Raw genomic sequence first — 19,688 nt, 5'->3', positions numbered from 1 at the left:
AAAAAAAAAAAACAACAACAACACAAAAACAATAACATCCCGGTCTTGGGATAGGAGGCCGAAGGGTTGGGAGTTCAAACTCAGCTTTGTCTACATAAAAAACAAGCCTCCTTAGGTTACATAAGGCTTTACCTATCTCAAAAGACAAACAATCCAATCCACCAAAAAATGGTGGTGGTGAGAGATGCTAAAACTTGATTTGTTAGGAAGTTTCCCTGAACTTATGCTCAGTATTAGATCTGTAAAAATATTTTTGCTAGAATAACTTTATTAAACCAAGGTGAAAATTAAAGAGTTAAGAGGAGTTATTATTTAGGAAATGTTAATATCTTTTAAATTAAGGGACAGATTCTTTGAATATCTTTTGCTAAAAAAAAGAATTGTGTTAATTTTACCTTTCTTGCCTTTTACTTGTTTATTGCTTATTTTCCTGAGGATACCTTTTTCTCTGGTAATCCCGAGACTTACCAGTACACTCCAGTGATGGATCTACCTGTAAACTGTTGAGTATGATATTTGGCTCTGTCATAGACTCAGAAAACCACTTTTGATGACCAGTACTTAATCCTTTAGCTTACATATAAGCGAATAATACTGTGTGATCACTTTGGGTTTCACATTAATATGTTTTTTCCCCCATAGCCTGGATCTAAAAAGTCAGCAAGTGGATCAGATGATAAAGCCAGCTCCAAAGAATCAAAGACAGGAAATCTGGATCCGTTGTCCTGCATAAGTAAGCATCCCAAATCTGAGCTCCAGCTTGGCTTAAAAACTTACTCCTTTCAAAACTCCTTCACTGTAAACAGACTCACCTGTTTTAGTTTGTTAACGTGTGTGCTGTACTACACACAGGCACTGCAGACCTCCACAAAATGTACCCCACGCCACCATCATTGGAACAGCACATTATGGGCTTCTCTCCAATGAATATGAATAACAAAGAATACGGTAGTGTGGACACAGCACCCGGAGGGACTGTCCTGGAAGGAAATAGCTCTAGTGTAGGATCGCAGTTCAGAATCGAGGTCGAGGAAGGATTCTGTAGCCCTAAACCGTCTGAAATTAAAGTAAGTATTTTCTAGAAAAGTCATTTCCTCCCTGTGTTTTCTTATAGGATTAATTGCTGTGTTCAAGAATTTTTTTCACAGTTGATTTTAGTGTTATGGCTAGTAAATATGAGGAGGGAATTGTGGGAACACTATGTAAAATGCATTCAAGAATAAAAACAGATAATATTTATACTTTTGTCCATTTAAAGAACAGGCTAAAGAAGATAGTCGCTTTGATTCTGTTTCTTTGTTTTTGTCCCTGGAATATAAGGCACTGAAAGTCCACGTTCTTTATATTGTAGGATTTTTCTTATGTCTATAAGCCCGAAAATTGTCAAGTTCTAGTAGGATGTTCCATGTTTGCACCTTTAAAAACTCTACCAAGCCATTGTCTGCCTCCTATCAAATTGCCAGAAGAGTGTGTTTACCGGCAGAGCTGGACTGTTGGAAAATTGGACTTGCTTCCTTCAGGCCCTTCAATGCCATTCATCAAAGAGGGGTATGATTGATGATGTTATTATAATACTGATTGCTTGTGTGTGAGTGCGTGTGTGTTAGAGGGGTGGCACTGGAGAACATGCATGCGTATGAGCCACATGTGTTGCCCCTTTCCTCACTTGAGACCTGGTTTCTCATTGGACCTGAAACTTGGTGTTTTGTTGAAGCGGACCGGCCAGCAACTTCCTGGAATGCCTGTCTTTGCCTCCCGAGTGCTGGGTTATAGCTTGTTCAGTCAGTCATGCTCAGCGTTTTCACACGGGATCTGAGAATCTGAACTCATATCTTCAGCTTACACAGCAAGCACTTTTACCCACTGAGCCATTTCTGCAGCTCAGCTTTTGTTGTTCTTGAAGTAGCTGGTATGCTGGAAATAGAACATTGTTTTTTGGAAATCCTAAGTAAATAAATTTAAAATGATTCTTGTTTATCATAATGATAATAGAGATGGATTGACTATTTGAAACCATAGACCAGAAACCATAGACCATTTTTGATTTTCAAGGTACCTTTCCTTTTAGCCTTTGATTCTGAATTGTTCTCTTTTTTATACTGCCATTTTACAATTACTTCACATCATAACAGATAAAGTTTTGCATTTTATTACCAGTCATATTTTTATAATTACTATTGCCAACTGGGCAGTGATGGTACACGGCTTTAGTCTCAACACTCAGGAAGCAGAGGTAGATGATCAAGTTTAAGGATAGTCTTGTCTACAGAGTGAGTTCCAGGGCAGCCAGGCTGTGCTACACAGAGAAACACTGTCTCGGAAAAACGAAAACAAAAACAAAAACAACAAAAAAAAAACAAATCAAAGCAAAACATTCACTATTGCCACTTTCTAACACAAACATCCCAAAAGTCAGAATTTATTTTTTACTATCAGTAGCAATTAGAGTCAATGAAATATGGATATTTGTAGCATTAGAAATTTATAGATAGTAAATATGGTTGTCCAGGTGTGGATGCTTCATGATTTTTTTTAAGTCTTTGTGTATCCTTACATGACTTCATGTGCACCACATGTGTGTAGGTGCCCACAGAGACCAGAGGACATCAGACACCTTGGAACTGGAGTTAATAGGCAGTTATGAGCTTCCTGATATGGGTCCTGGGAACCAAACCTCTGAACCTATGGCCCCCCAAAATGCAGCAAATATTTTAAACTTCAAGCCATGGGTCTAGTCACTGCTTCATTTTATAATCTTGAATCTGGTTGCTTATTTTTGATTCTAGCTAGCTCACAAGAATCTTTATAGTGGACACAATAAACCTGAAATAAGTCTTATTTCTCCCTCTAATCTTGTAATGATTACCATATAGAAATTTCCAGTTGTTGCTTTTAAGTGTATGGAGGATGCTGTTTTGTGTTCCATATATTAATGTGTTCTTTTATGCATTTGTTCCTCTTTTTACCCTGGTGACAACAGTGATGGCAGTAATTTGGATCAGGACTACGGCCCCGCCTACACACCGCAAACCCATGCTTCTTTTGGGATGCCTCCGAGTAGCGCACCTCCTAGTAATGGTGGCGCAGGAATTCTTCCTTCCCCATCCACCCCTAGGTTTCCAACTCCAAGGACTCCAAGGACTCCAAGGACTCCTCGTGGGGCTGGTGGGCCCGCTAGTGCTCAAGGTTCAGTCAAGTATGAGAATTCAGACTTGTATTCACCAGCTTCCACCCCATCTACATGCCGACCCCTCAATTCTGTTGAACCTGCAACTGTTCCTTCCATCCCTGAAGCGCACAGTCTTTATGTAAACCTCATCCTTTCAGAATCAGTAATGAATTTGTTTAAAGACTGTAATTTTGATAGTTGCTGTATTTGTGTCTGCAACATGAATATCAAGGGTGCCGATGTTGGAGTTTACATTCCAGACCCAACCCAGGAAGCACAGTATCGGTGCACCTGTGGCTTCAGTGCTGTCATGAACCGAAAATTTGGAAATAATTCAGGATTATTTCTTGAAGATGAACTTGACATCATAGGACGTAACACAGACTGTGGCAAAGAAGCAGAAAAACGTTTTGAAGCTCTCAGGGCTTCCTCTGTGGAGAATGTTAATGGAGGCCTAAAGGAATCTGAAAAGGTGCCTGATGAATTAATATTACTGCTACAAGATCAATGCACTAATTTATTTTCACCCTTTGGAGCAGCAGACCAAGATCCTTTTCCCAAAGTGGGTATAAGTAGCAATTGGGTGCGTGTTGAAGAGCGGGACTGTTGTAGTGACTGTTGCCTCGCCTTAGAACATGGGCGTCAGTTCATGGATAATATGTCAGGAGGGAAAGTTGATGAAGCACTTGTCAGAAGCTCATGCTTACATCCGTGGGCCAAGCAAAATGGTAAGTTTGTGAATTTGACTTTGGCTTTTTTTTTTCCCTGGCGGGGCGTGAGTAACTTATCAGTAGGTCAGATAGGAATGCTAAAGTTTGGACTTAACCCTCAGTTAAAGACAGCTACATGTTGGGTGTGGTGGCTCATGTCTTTAATCTCAGCAGAGGCTGGCAGATCTCTGTGCGTGGAAGTCAGCCTTGTCTACATACATTTCAGGATAGCCAAGATCCGGTAGGTATGAGACCCTGTCTCAGAAAAACAAACAAGACTGTTACCTAATGTGAGACTTAGCTGTTTAGATGAGTTTCAGCAATAAAAATGTTATTGTAATCTTTAACTATATACTGACATAGAAATGTCATGTTGCATGTTAGTAGGGAGAAAATTAGTGATTGTTTCTCATGCAGCCATCTAATTTGTCTTTTGAGGAACCTGCACTGCTTTCGAGCTATGCCTGGGCTCTCATTAGATACTTTACAGAGCACCTTGTTTATGCTCAGTACTGTTTCATGTTCACTCTTGAACAGGCACAGCAGTTTTTGGTTTTGAATTTTTATTTGATTGTTTTGTTTGTTTTTCCTTATGTGTGTGGGTACATGATTGCATGTGTGTTTGGAGTTTAGATACATAGAAGGATAGCCTTCTGTGTCATTCCTCAAAAGCCATCAATCTTGTGGGCCCCACTCCTTGTGTATATCAGGTTTTTCATTCACAGGGCACTGACTGGCTAAGTTAGACTCCCTTGTCCTTTTGAGCCTATGATTTAGTGGAGGAGACAGTTAAACAACAACAACAATAACAGAAGGGGCTGGTGAGATGGCTCAGTGGGTAAGAGCACCCGACTGCTCTTCCAAAGGTCCGGAGTTCAAATCCCAGCAACCACATGGTGGCTCACAACCATCCGTAACAAAATCTGACTCCCTCTTCTGGAGTGTCTGAAGACAACTACAGTGTACTTACATGTAATAAATAAATAAATCTTAAAAAAAAAAAACAATAACAGAAAATATATACTTGTATTACATACCAGTTACAAGTACGTGGAAGAGAAAGCAGGGCAAAAGAGCATGTTTGCATGGGAAGAACCTTATGTGCTAGTTTAGAAATATGGTCAGACATGTTAGGGGGAAGAACATTTATAGAAAGGCCTACTTGAAGTGGGAAAAGTGAGCCAGAGTAATTAAGTGGGGGAAGAATGTTAGTAGACAATGTAGTTCCAAGTCTTTGAGGACATAGTTCTCTTGGTAAATTTTCGAAACATAAGTAGTGTTAAGTATGTTGAATGATGGTCATACTGATACACGGTGAAGTATAAGAGGTGTCCCAAACACTTATTTAATTTCAGTGTGAGAACTTCCATGTTTGGGTGCACATGTGTGCTTTGGAAAAAAGTGTTGAGGTCAGAGGCCACTTTGAGGGAGTTGGTTCTTTCTTCATATCCTGTTGATTTAAGGTTTGAACTCAGGTTGCAAGGCTTGGCAACAGGTACTTTTACCCTGGTTCTGTGTGTGGGTTTTTAGGCTATGCCTTTAGCATTTATTTGAAATGCCTTGGGAATGATTCTTAATCGGAAAGTAACACCACTGTCTTTTTAGCTTAAAAAAAAAATCACTGGGATGGGAAGTGAGGGAAATGAGAGCAGAAGCAGTAACTTCAGTAGAGAATGGTCATTCAGTGAAGGTGGCAGCTTGGAGAAGACTGGAATCCTTAGAACTAGTGGCAGTAGGCTCTAGATTAGATGGAGACGTAGACCTATACAGAGTGTGCTGATCCATTTAAGAAAAGATGAAGTGTTAAGCCTGGTTTGTGTGAATGCTGGTACTACTGCAGAGAAAGAAAATAGGAGGGTTGCAGGCACACATTTGGAGGTTAAAATTCAGAAGACTGATGGCTCTGGAAATGAAACATCTTTTGTATGTGGGTTATCAGTATTAAATACTATGGAAAGCCAGGTGTGGTGTACATCTGTAATACCAGCACTGGGAAATTGTAGGAAAGAATCAGAAATTCAAGATGATCTTTGGCTACATAGTAAGTTCATGGCCACCCTGGAATATATGAGACCCTTTCTTTTCAAAGCCAGGGCTGGATGGGCAGTTTTGGGGAAAAGAAGGTCAGGAAGGAGTCTGAGAAGGAGCAAGGAAGTGATTGCTCTTGTATGAGAATATTTGAAGGAGAGTGATTATATGTATAATAATGCCTTCATAAAGGTACGATGTGATAGGACCACTGGGTGTGACCTCATGAAGGTAATTAGAGACCTAGATAATCAGTTCTGGTCAACCTGGTTAGAGTGAGTGTGAGGAAATGAGAAACAAACTTGAAATTTGGGAGACATTGGTATAAATAGAGTTTTATGTTAGGGTTAACATATAGTACTTGTGTGTGTATACACACACACACACACATTTGTTCATGGAAAGTGATTCTTTCTAGATCAAAAAGTTTAAACTGACAGTAATTTCATATAATTGAGTAAGTGTGGTATTTTGCTATATAAATATATGATAGCTTATCTATCACTTTTTTTGTAGTGACATTTAATCTTTTAGCAACTTTAAAATATACAATACAGTAATATTAGCTGTGCTCATCATGTTACTGTGTAGACCACTAGAACATAATCTTCCTACCTAACTGGAAACTCACTCCCTCTCTCCAGTCTTACCTTCCGTGGGAAGAATTACCATGAAACAAAAGGTGCTGTTGTAGGAGCAAAGTCATTAAATAAGTGAGGGGAAATAGAATACATCTCAAGTAGAGGTGTATATAGACCTATATATAGGAACATATCCATCGCAACAAGAATAAAAGATGATATTTCTTTGGACAAGAAAAGTGAAAGTGACCATTCTTAGTGATTTCTTTGGCAGTTGTGGGTGAGAGCAGTAGGAGATAGTGACAGGGTCATTTGATGCTGATGTCTTCAGTCACATACTAGCAGCGTCACACAGTACCACTTTGTTAGAAATGCACATTTGCAGATTCTCCCATGATCTTCTAAAGCAAACTCTGGAGATAAGAATCAGTTTTGTCACTCATTACTAATATGTCTTTGAAAAGTAATATATTATCTTTATTTCTTTATCTGCATTGTGGGGGGGTAGGGGAAGTGTGGGAGGGGGGTTGAACCCAGGTGTAAAAGTAACTTTTATTCCCCTGATGTAATTGTAGTTTCTGAAGCTTCTTGCCTCTGTCTGCTAACCTAGGCCAAGTCCTAGAGACTTCTAGTCTCCATACAATCTTATTTAGGCCTAGAATGTTTTCAGCCTCTGAGACTTACTGCTGAATAAACTCACCCTTTCTAGTTCTTTCTGAGCTCTGACTGGCTGGTTCAACTCAGCTGTTCTGGCTCAAACTCCCCTCCAAGCTGATAGATTCAATCTGACTTCTCCCTCAGTCTCTGAATTGCTCTACTTGGCTTTAAACTAACATTGGCAATATGTTCTTATCTTCTTGTTCCTTTTTGCTCTTGGACTTGTTCTGTCTTCATCGGTGTCTAGTTTGTTCTCTCTTCAACCTGTCTCTGTAAAACTCCTGGTAAAATGGCCTCTTTTCTCTCTCTCTTTGAACTGCTCCCTCAAGTAGCTTCCTTTCCTCTCTTCTTGTAGAGTTGAGCATATCCTATTGTCAGATCATTCTCTGATTCATCACTTACTCTGCCACTCAATTAGTCATTGCTTTCACATATATGTACTTTTGTCTACAATCTAACTTTACCTTTATTAAAGATGTATACTAAGGATTTGTCTGTATTCCAGCCAGAGCAGCCAGCCATATTGCTGGATTAAAATCCCTCTACACTAGGATCTTGTGTATGCTATGCCAGTAGTTTATAACTTAACTATATCCCCAACTCACTTTATTTTACTAATGAAATAAAGCTAGTATTTGACTTGATTAGAATTGTAAAGATTTAATGAGTTCATTCATGTAAGCATAATAGATCTTATGTAGTCCTTTTACAACTTCCAGTTCAGCCATTTGCAGACAGTAGGCTTTGTATTTGGTATTTGTGGAAACTATGGTGGTAGTCTACATTTTAATTGTTCTCAGCCACTAAGATAACTAAAATTATAATCAGAAGTAAAAGATAATCCAAATTCTTATTGATAGAAAACTCCTATTATTAATTACTATAAGACAATATTAACAAGCCCTGAAATTTTATGTAAATTTGATCACATATAATAGATTAATTATAGATTAATTATAGCAATAATAGTTTGAGGGTGAGGTCAGAATAATTCTAAAGACTATAGTAACATGTATGCTTTTCTTTTTCTTTTTTTTTCTTTTTTACATTGTGCTTTCTGTGTGTTCAGATATGCACACACACATGCCATGTTACATGAATTCAGAGGAATCTTGCAGGAGTTGCTTATCTTTTATTCAGTGAAGTCTTTAGGCTTAGCTGCAGGCACCTTTACCCAATGAAACATCTCACCACCCCAGTTAAAGCATTACTTTAATGCAGTTCTGAAATAAGCAAAAGTAAATGTGTTGTTCATTTGCACATAAAACTCGGGGTCCTGGTTATTTCTTGAGATTTACACATGTATAGAAAGGAGCAGGGAATAGAACAGAAAGAGGCACTTAGTTAGACTGGGAGGAAGTGTAATACCTCTTGGACATGGTGGTGTATATTTTTAATCCCAACACTCAGGAGGCAGAGACAGGTGGATCTCTGAGTTTCAAGATAGCTAGTACTTTATAGTGAGAGTCTGTCTCAACAAAAAACAGGGTTTTTTTTGGCAATGAGATCATAACTCATAATTATTTTCATCATGATATTAAAAGTAATTTGTGAAATAAAACAAGAGACCACTCATGGGCTCATTATTATTTATGACAATGTCAAGATTCATTTAATTCATTATATTACAGGGAAGAGCCAGTTAAAGTAAAGCACTCATTGAGTGCCTGACATATGGACCTCCAGTGTTACTCACTCCAACAGCAGCAGAGAGCACCAGGGCGCTTGTATTAGTAGTTTATTGGGATTCCCTCTTTGCCAGACAAATACTCAAGTTTTACTTGGTGCACACTTACACTCTGATTAAAGCATAACACTGTTGAGTGTATATAGCTCCAGAATTAGGACCTAGTGTATGCATTAGGGCCTGTGTATTGTGCCTTGGATACCTTTCTCCCTCATACTTAACTTGGGCTTCTTCTTGTCTCCTTTAACTCTTGTTAAAGGTTATGGTCTGCATTTTTCATATTATTTGCTTATTTCTTTCTTATACATGCAATATAATTTATTGATTGATCCCTTATCCCTTAAGTACACCTCGTGCAAGTTCTGAGAATAGTTGAATATGAATATTTATTCAAATTAATCTAAGTCTATGAAGTTGGTTGAGAATGTATCTCTGTGGCAGAGCAATTGACTGACATGTCCTGGGTTTAATCCTTATTACTGCAGAAGAGGAAAAAAGAAAATCTATAAAATAGTTTGTATATTCAAGTGGCAACTTACTGTTCAAGATAAAAAGTTGCTCTTAATTGTCCCAATTTCACTGTCCCAGCACCTCCCAACCACAGAAGAAAAACTTTTATAAACACACCATATGATTCATCTATATAAAATATACAGTCAAAAATTTAGTATTTATAGTTGTAACCATTTGTACAAACAATTTTGGAACATTTGTGTCACTCTAAAAGTAATAACCCATTCTTAGTATTTATTTGCTATTTTTCCCCATCCTTTTCTTGTAGCTGTAAGCAACTATTAACTAGCCTAGTCAGGCTTCTGTCTGTATAGGTGGGAATCTTGGGGCATCATATATAAATTGAATAATACAATACCTGGGCTTCTGTGACTCCCCTAAAAAGTTTTTTTATTTTATGTTTATTGGTGTTTTGCCCTCATATATGTCTGTGTGCAGGTGGTGAGTCCTCTGGACCTGGAGTTACAGGCAGTTATCAGCAGCTGGGAATAGAACCTGGGTTCTCTGGAAAAGCAGCCAGTGCTCTTAATTCATGAGCCATATCTTTAGCCGGATTTTTTCCCCCTTCCGTTCAGATTGTTTTCAGAGTTCTTAAGCATATACTTTAATGACATAGTATTCCATTGTCATATAGTGGTATACCTTTTTCAAAATCTTCAAATTGAACATTTGAATTGAATGCACTTTGGCTTCTGTGAACATGTGTGTACGATTTTATGTATGTTTTTGTTTCCATCATACTTAGATTTCTTGGGTCATGGAACTAATATTTTTCAAAGCATCTGCACTACTTTAAATTCTAACATTAGATGGTTCCACTTTCTCCAAACCCACACCAGTACTTGCAATCTATTTTTTATTGAAGACATCCTAGTGGTTATGAAGTGGTTTCTTGCGGTTTGGCTTTGAATTCCCCTAATGATTAATGATGTTCAGTGTCTTTTCATAGACACCATTTGTGTATCTTAGGAGAGATGCTTCATAAGATCCTTTGCTCTACTGGGGAGTGGGCCTGAAAGAGTTGAGTGTGAAGAGGAAGCATCTCAGCCTGCAGCCCCGCCTGGGGCTTGTGAGCTTTCAGCTTCCCCAGTTTTAAAGTCTGACTTTTTGGTTTTTTTTTTTTTTTTTTAACTTGTATTTCATTCTTATTTTTAAAATTATTGATCTGTAAGAATTTTTATGAACTGTGGGTGAAAATCCTTTATTGGTTTGTGGTTTGAAAATATTTTCACAGTCAGGCAGTGGTGGTGCATCCCTTCAATCCCAGCACTTGGGAGGCAGAGGCAGGTGGATCTCGCTCTGTAGATCAGGTTTTCTTCGAACTCAGAGACCTCTTCTGCCTCTGCCTGCCCACCAGCCCTCCCTTCCCTTTTTCTCTCAATCAATCTCTGTCTGTCTGATTTCAGGGATTTAGATATGTACCACTACATCTGACTTCTGAAAGGTTTTATATAGTTTTCTGTGTAGGCAGATATTTAGATTTTTTTTATAATGGACAGTTAAGATACCTCAGATATATTTCTTTTTAACTCTAAAGTTTGTGTCAACAAAAAGCGATTACCACTTACTTTTTTTAATGATTGTAGATTCGAGCGTGCAGTGTTCACAGGATATACTTCGGATGCTCCTTTCTCTTCAGCCAGTTCTTCAAGATGCTATTCAGAAAAAAAGAACAGTGAGGCCTTGGGGTGTTCAAGGCCCTCTCACATGGCAACAATTTCATAAAATGGCTGGCCGAGGCTCTTATGGTAAGTTGTGTATTGTACTAGATAATGACTGATTTATATCTGTTCTCAAATATGTGCTCAACTTGAATAAGTACATTAGTTCTTAAATATTTTAGGGTACTATGACCCAGTTCTGATTCTAGCCCACCTTTTTACATTTGTAGCATTTAGTTTTCCTGGGTTCTTTAATTCCCCATCAGCACTAGTAGCTGCACTATCTGTACATGCTTGACACTCAGTATCAGTTCATCTGAAGGAAGGGTGATGAGTTTTGTAAAACCCCCAAATAACTTCAGTTCTAAATTGAATGAGATGAAAGATTGCTGTCAAATAATAGAGGCTAATACTTTTTTTTAAAACATAAGATTTTTCACATAAAAAGTTTGGACAAAAATAGAAATTAGCAGGGCTGGTGAGATGGCTCAGTGGGTAAGAGCACCCGACTGCTGGAGTTCAAATCCCAGCAATCACATGGTGGCTCACAACCATCCGTAATGAGATCTGACTGACTCTTCCGGAGTGTCTGAAGACAGCTACAGTGTACTTACATATAATAAATAAATAAATAAATAAATAAATAAATAAATAAATAAATAAATCTTTACCAAAAAAATAGAAATTAGCAGGTATGACAAAAGCAGTAGGTGTGTGCTCCCTGGAAGGAGGAGACTCTCACTTAGTAGGTGTGTGTTGACTATGCTACCCTGGAAGGTGGAGGGAGACTCTTAGGTGGTTGAGATACTGTTTCTGCAGTAGTGTATTTGGGTGATAGCTGGTTGTGTTTGTATAGTGTTGGGATTGAACCAGAGCCTCACACACAGTAGGCAACCAAATCACACTCCAGCTCTGGAGTAATAGCTGTTAGCATTAAAAGTTCTCTGTGGCTTCAGAATGCATTGTATACAGTAGTAGATCCCTTGTATTTTTCTCTTTTTTATTAATAACTTAATGATTTCAATGTCATATAAATTGATAATCTATGAAAAGTTCAAGTTATTGATACTTTTTAGTATAAACTTCACATTTTTGTCAAAACCAGAACAGATTTATTTCTGCACCTGATTTTGAAAATTATTTCTGTATGTATTTTACCAACATATTATTGACATAAAAGTATTTCCATCATTATCCATCATCCCACCCATACTCCATCATTCCAACTATTTTCAGTGATTTGTTTATGCTTGCCTTAAACCATATGTGTAGTTTAAAATTTATATTGCTGAATTATACTCAGCAGTATCAGTATAAACTCAATCAGAAATATTTACTATCCCAGACTTTCCAGTAGATTATCAGGCTGAGAGTGGGTTTCCTGGGTTCAGATTCCGACAGTGACTTCTTTTATGTTGCTGGATAAGTTGTTTACCTTTTTTATTCCTCTTTCTTATGTTTAAAATGAGTTTAATAACAGTGTCTGCCAATATATGGTGTTTGTGAAAATTAGTATAGACAGTACCTAGCATGTAGAGCTGCAGTTATTTCCTAGTATTCAGGTTACTTTCTTTTACAAGATCAAACACCTTTTTTTTGGTCTTTATTCATTTTAAAATAAGGTAATTTGTCTCTTTTTCCTAATAATATATTGTGGTAAGAACATTTAACCTGTGGTAAACATTTAACATTTACCCTTTTAGTTCAGTTTTAAGTAAAAAAAAAAAAAAAAAATTAGTATTGTTGATTTCTGTATAATGTATAGTATATCTGATGATAATCTCATAGATTTATAAGTCCTTTTTTATAGTAAATAAATTAACTCCATCATAACAATTATAAATTTGTTTACTATTAAATTAAATCAGTTCATGACAGGTGTGGTACCTCATGCCTATAATTTGAGCGTTTAACAGGCTGAGGGACAGAGGATGGTTACAAGTTCAAGACCAGACTGGACTGTAGAACAGAAACCCTTCCTTCTCAAGTCAAATAGCAGTAAATATTTTAAAGTGACCACTTAAGGATATTTTTAATTCTGAAAATATGTCATTGCTTGCTTTTCATGTTTCTGTCTTTAATATTTTCCTTATTAATTTTGGAAATAAAGAGGATGACATAAATTGGTTTCTTCCTGATTGCCTTCTTTATTACTCAGGAACTGATGAATCTCCGGAACCACTGCCGATTCCCACGTTTTTGTTGGGTTATGATTATGATTTTCTGGTGCTTTCTCCATTTGCTCTCCCTTACTGGGAGAAACTTATGCTGGAACCTTATGGATCTCAAAGAGATATAGCCTATGTTGTACTCTGTCCAGAGAATGAAGCTTTGTTAAATGGAGCCAGAAGCTTTTTTAGAGATCTCACTGCAATATATGAGGTAAGTGTTTTATAATTTATACTGTTATGTTTAAAATGTACTGGGAGATTCTATGGGTTGATGAAGAATGCTGATGTTGACAGTAGTCTTAGTAATGAATTATATTCTTGCTACATTTTTTGCTAGTCTTTGTTAGGTATGTGTTCCATGGGTCACAGTGGAAAACATAGTATTAGAGGGATATATCAAGGGCATAAATGTGTTCCATTTAAAGTAACCTTTGGTATGTTGGGTGTGGTGGTGCATACCTGTAACTCATATGTATTTGGGTAGCTGAAAGAGGAGACTCGCTAGACCAGCCTGCAGACTATGTATTGGAAAAAATGTATTACCAGGGGTGGTTGTATATGTTTGTAATCCCAACATTTGAGAGGTAGAGGCAGAAGGATCAGAAATTCATCTTCAGCAATATAACAAGTTTGAGGCTGGCTTGGGTTACCTGAGACCCGTTGTCCAGAAAAAGAAAAAAGAAAAAAAAAAAAAGCAGCTGGAAATTTCTAAAGGAAAATAACCATGTCTTCATAGTTACCCATGCTTTCAACTCAGTTGTTAGTTATAAGTGAGAAGGTTTGTTTTAAATGGGTCAAGTTCTGCTTGGATTTTATAAACTGTATCCAGATAGTATGGTAAATTCACTGATTCTGCCTTTTCTATATATATTTTAGTCCTGTCGATTAGGCCAACACAGACCTATTTCTCGATTGTTGACGGATGGGATCATGAAAGTGGGAGCTACTGCATCAAAGAAACTTTCAGAAAAGTTTGTAACAGAATGGTTTTCTCAGGCAGCTGATGGTAACAATGAAGCATTTTCTAAATTGAAGCTGTATGCACAAGTCTGCAGATATGATCTAGGTATTAAATTTGTATTCGTCCTGTAAGAGCAATGTGAGCAGTATGGGTTGGCTCACCATCTAATTTTGTAAATGAAATCTGTGTCATGCGGCCATCTCCATGTTTTCAACACTGTCTCTGCCTGCTTTTGTCCTGCAAAGTCAGAACTGAGTAGATGTGGCAAAGACTGTGGTTCCAGGCTTAAATATGCACTGTCTGACTGTCCATAGAAAGTCTGCTAGCTCTGGATATGGGCATTCTATCAAGTAGTCATTATTGGTTCCAAAATATTCTGATGTTTCCTGCCATTGATCCCAGCATTCCGGAGGCAGAGTCAGGATCTCTGTGAGTTTGAGGCCAGTGTGGCCTACAGAGCAGGTTCCAAGACAACAGGGCTACACACATAGTAAAACCCTGTCTTTAAAAACATTTTTTTTTTGATTTGTTAATAATTTACATAAAAATAATTTCTAAGTAACCTCTGCAACACCAAAAAAAGTCTTATTGTAGCTTATACTATGGCTGTTATTTAAATCTTTTTGTTATACTCTTAAATATCAGTGAACTTCTTTTACACTTAATCCAAAGAGATGCAATACCAAATTACTGAACCTAATTTGAGATTTCTGTAAATTGAACCTCTTGATAATATCCCTCCATTTCGTATTTTAGTTGGCTATCAATCTAGAAAGTATTTCTTCAACTTGTGATTTAACAATAGTTGTAGTGGTTTGATGAAAAATTGCTACATACTTATACACATTTGTTGATATATTCTAATTTTTTCTTACACTTATTACTTGTTTCGGGATATATGCCACTGTGAACCAGTGGAAATCAGGACTACTTGGCAAGGTTGGTTTTCTCTTTCCGCCTTGTGGTTTCTGGGGGTCAACTTAATCACCGAGCCATCTCGTTAGCTTTTGTTTACATTTAATTTTGCCTAGGAAATAGAATTTTCTTACATTTTCATACTGACTATTTCAAATTTGAATGAAAATATGGGTTTATTTTTATAATTAATTTTAAACTCTTTTTCTTTTTTTTAAAGTTTCTGGGAGGGAATAGAAAGTTAGTTCATGCTGCACTATTAGTATAAAGCAGTTAAGGGAAGATAATTGCCATAAAAGTATCAGCTACATTGTTATTTCTATAGAAGAATAAAAATAAGTCAGTGAAATCAAGAATTAAATACCCGTTTTTGTTCTTTAGGTCCATATCTTGCTTCTCAGCCGTTGGACAGCTCTCTGCTCTCCCAGCCAAATTTAGTTGCCCCTCCAAATCAGTCTTTGGTTACTGCACCTCAGATGACAAATACTGGAAACGCTAATGCTCCATCTGCCACCTTAGCATCTGCGGCAAGTAGCACTATGACAATGACTTCAGGTGTTGCCATATCTACTTCAGTTGCCACAGCTAACTCAACTTTGACCACAACTTCATCTTCATCATCTTCCAGTATGAGTAGTGGAGTATCATCAAATAAACTGCCTTCGTTTCCACCCTTTGGCAGTATGAACACTAGTGGTACAGGATCCATGTCTACACAAGCAAGTACGGTTCAGAGTGGCCAGCTAGGAGGACAGCAGTCGTCATCTCTGCAGGCAGCAGGAATATCAGGGGAGTCAGCTTCTCTTCCCACTCAGCCACATCCTGATGTGTCTGAAAGGTACCGTTAAATATTAGGATACTTGGGGTTGAAAGATAGTTAAGTAGTATGTAGCGTATGTGTTTAGCATGCTTGAAACCTTATGTACAATGAATGAGTAAGTATAAACAAATTGTGGAAATGCAGAATCTATCGACTCTTTATCTAAGCAACAGTGACCTTGTTGTGGCATCTAGTTTAATCATGGTAATTATTTTACGTATAAAGTTATAATAAAGATTGTTTTTAAAATTTTCATCATAGAATCACAGGGTTAGTGTTTAGATCTTAAAAACTATTCAACTCCAGATAGTCCTATGATTGAGTCTGTCTGTGTCATAAGCAGATGTATTTGTTTGATGCATACTACACAAATGGTTGCGAAATCTCTGTGGAGCCTGCCTCTGTGTGTGTGTGCGTGTGCGTGTGCATGCTAGAATCTCACACTGGAGCTTGCACATGCAAGGCAGTGCAGCCTTTCACTGTGCTATGCTTCAGCTCTGGTTTGGAGGCTTTAGATTCTGAATCTCAGCTCTGTCTTTTACTCACTTTGTGATAAGGAGAAGGTCTAACTTCTGTTAGCATATTATCCATATTTGTAGCATGGAAGCAATTCTACACGCTGCACAGCAATTGTGTTAATGGTAATGGATCTCGTTTTTATATAAAAGTCCCGGGGAAATTCCCTTATCAGACAGTCTGAGGCTCATTGTTTCTCTGCTTCCTAGAATGCAGTTGTTTACAAATTCACGCTCATAAATATGAGGTAAAAGTAGACTATTACCTGAACAGAAAAACCTGGCCTCTGTCTGGACTAGCTCTGTTTCTAGGCAGGCTGCTGAGCATGACTAGTTACTGAGATGCCTGTCAGAGAGACCTTTAGTCTCTTACTGTTAAGCTGCTTGAGAATTCTTTCTTTTAAAAGCACAAAGCCTCTTATTTGAAGGGATTTCATATGGTGTGAAATGTAAGTATCCTGATTATCAGAGAGGTTTTCTGATGCCTTGCCCCATAAAAGAGGGATGTAAGGATTCACTTTGGTGCTGTACCAGGCAGACATAATACAACATTGTTCTCTTTCTACCTCAATTTTTAGCACAATGGATCGTGATAAAGTGGGGATTCCCACAGATGGTGATTCACATGCAATTACCTACCCACCTGCAATTGTTGTTTATATAATTGATCCTTTTACATATGAAAATAAAGACGAGAGCACCAACTCTTCTAATGTATGGACTTTGGGACTCCTTCGATGCTTCTTGGAAATGGTCCAAACTCTTCCTCCTCACGTCAAGAGTACTGTTTCTGTGCAGGTAAGGATTGGGTGTCTCAGAGTCTCACAGTTGTTTGTCTCTATTCAAAATAACTTTGTTAAAAGACAGGTTATACTGATTTTACTTAAATATTATAATAGGAATTTTAAGAGCGTTTATAAAAGATAAACTTTATAGTTCTGGGGACTAATTAGATGGCTTAACAGTGAAGTGCTTGCTGCTCTTCCAGAGAACCCAGGATTAGTTCTTTCCACTCACATCTGGTGGCTCATAGCTGTCTGTAATATCAGCAACTTTCTATGGGTACTGTTATATACATGGAATACCCACATAGCAACAGAAACAGACACGTGAAATCTTTAAAAACCTTGACTGTCATTCTATAATCATGAGAAATACAATGATATTGGCTGTAGATGGTGTGTTTGTAACTAATCCCACGAAGCTGAGGCACTAGGATCATAAGTTGCAGGCTAGCATCAGTAACTAGTTCCAGACTAGCCTGGGCTACGGAATAAGATGTTTGTTAACCTCCTAACACCACCTGCTCCTCCAACCCCCAAGATTATATTGAGTAGATTGCTTCTCCTGTGTTACTTGTAAGCACATTTATAAAGTATAGCCTAAATAGGAAAATAATTCCCTTTATTCTGTGTGTTAATTTTTATTGAGACAGGTTCAAAGTAAAAGTAGAAAGTTAAAGAAATTTTGATTTCTTTAATTTGTAGATTATAATAGGCTCCAGAGAAATATATTTAATTAGTATAACTGCTATGTATAGAAAATTTAAAAGATTTCTAGGTAGTTCTTTAGTTCAGGACACATATATATATATAAACTGTGTAACAGAGGCAGGCAGGTGAGAGGGCTCAGTGGGTAAGAGCACTCGCCTGCTTTTCAGGACTCGTGTTCAGTTGCTAGCACTCATAAGTTATCTGATAGCCATCCATAACTCTCGTCCTAATGGATCCCAGTGCTCTCGCTAGGCTTCATAGGTAATGTATAAGTGTATGTACATATATGCAGGCAGAACACTCGTGTATATACCATACAAATTAAAAACACTGTGTGATAGAAACCAGTATCTTTCCATTAGCTGTTGCTGACGTTTGTCTCAGGGATTTCTCTTACTGTTGCAAGTTGCTCTGTTAATGTTTGTAATGCTCACCTTTCTTTGTAGATCGTTCCTTGTCAGTACCTGTTACAACCTGTGAAACACGACGACAGACAGATCTACTCCCAGCATTTAAAATCTTTGGCTTTTTCGGTGTTTACCCAGTGTCGGAGACCACTTCCAACATCAACCAATGTAAAAACACTGACTGGGTTTGGTCCAGGCTTAGCTATGGAAACTGCTCTTAAAAGTCCTGATGTAAGTGCTATGTTTCCTATGAACGAAGCTATCATGGTGACTTACATTTTCAAATTTTATATAAAACTAAATGGCTGGTCACTGACAGTATGCTCCTTTAATACCAGAACTCTGGGAGGCAGAGACAAACAGATCTCTGAGTTTGAGGCCTATCTGGTCTACAGAGCAAGTTCAGGACAGTCAGGGTTACACAGAGAAACCCTGTCTCCAAAAACCAAACCAAAACAAACCAAAACAAAATCTTGTTTTAGTCTAATTTCCAGTTATAATTGGGTAAATAGTAAATATTTTCCTAAGATTGCATAATTCTATAGTACTTTCATGTTTTATTTTACAGAGACCAGAGTGTATTCGACTTTATACACCACCTTTTATTCTGGCTCCGGTGAAGGACAAACAAACAGAGCTAGGAGAGACCTTTGGAGAAGCTGGACAGAAATACAATGTCCTTTTTGTGGGCTACTGTTTATCACATGATCAAAGGTGGATTCTTGCATCTTGCACAGATCTATATGGAGAACTCCTAGAAACATGTATCATTAACATCGATGTTCCAAATAGGTACTTATTTCCTTAAACATGCTTATCCCAATTTAGAATGTTATTAGATGTCCACATGCACAAACATACTGTTTCATAGTAAGTAAGTAAGTAACCATTTGAAGTTTATATATATTATGATATTAACTGTTGAGGTTCTGGGTATACTTTTATCTACATTTTATAGTTACTGCTTATAATGTATACTTGAGATAATTTAAAAAAAAATTGGACAGGCAGATGTCTTTAATCTCAGCCTTTGGAAGGTGGGAAACAAGTGAATCTCTGAGTTTGAGGCTAGTCAGGACTACATAGCAAGATAATCTCTCAAAAACAAATGCTTCCTCTCCTTGCTAATCTGTACACAGATAAAAAAGATTAAGGTCCTTAACTTTTATGTTATAATGCTTGAGACAATAATTTTGGATAAAGAATTTGAAACTTTAGGGCCTGGCAGTTAAGAGTATTTGTTCATCTTCCTAGAGGGCTGGACTTGTTTCTTGACATACACATCTGTTGGCTTATAACTCCTGTTAAGCCGGGCGTGGTGGCGCACGCCTTTAATCCCAGCACTCGGGAGGCAGAGGCAGGCGGATTTCTGAGTTCGAGGCCAGCCTGGTCTACAAAGT

At 37.6% G+C, this 19,688-nt stretch overlaps 1 protein-coding gene across 1 annotated transcript in view; it reads left to right on the top strand.

The window, feature by feature from the left end:
• Nucleotides 1–19,688, top strand: part of Med13 (mediator complex subunit 13) — a 90,418-nt gene that overhangs the window by 58,393 nt on the left and 12,337 nt on the right. The window contains exons 13-23 of the mRNA XM_021176461.2: nucleotides 643–733; nucleotides 853–1,067; nucleotides 1,352–1,548; nucleotides 2,981–3,897; nucleotides 10,932–11,093; nucleotides 13,165–13,388; nucleotides 14,054–14,243; nucleotides 15,435–15,891; nucleotides 16,967–17,186; nucleotides 18,328–18,519; nucleotides 18,857–19,080. Of these exons, the coding sequence (XP_021032120.1) occupies nucleotides 643–733; nucleotides 853–1,067; nucleotides 1,352–1,548; nucleotides 2,981–3,897; nucleotides 10,932–11,093; nucleotides 13,165–13,388; nucleotides 14,054–14,243; nucleotides 15,435–15,891; nucleotides 16,967–17,186; nucleotides 18,328–18,519; nucleotides 18,857–19,080 (3,089 nt within the window). The remainder of the gene's footprint in view (nucleotides 1–642; nucleotides 734–852; nucleotides 1,068–1,351; nucleotides 1,549–2,980; nucleotides 3,898–10,931; nucleotides 11,094–13,164; nucleotides 13,389–14,053; nucleotides 14,244–15,434; nucleotides 15,892–16,966; nucleotides 17,187–18,327; nucleotides 18,520–18,856; nucleotides 19,081–19,688) is intronic.

Source organism: Mus caroli, chromosome 11 (assembly GCF_900094665.2).
Source record: "Mus caroli chromosome 11, CAROLI_EIJ_v1.1, whole genome shotgun sequence".
NCBI lineage: Eukaryota > Metazoa > Chordata > Mammalia > Rodentia > Muridae > Mus > Mus caroli.
Note: the sequence above shows the minus strand (reverse complement) of the source record. Positions and strands in the feature narration are given on the sequence as shown.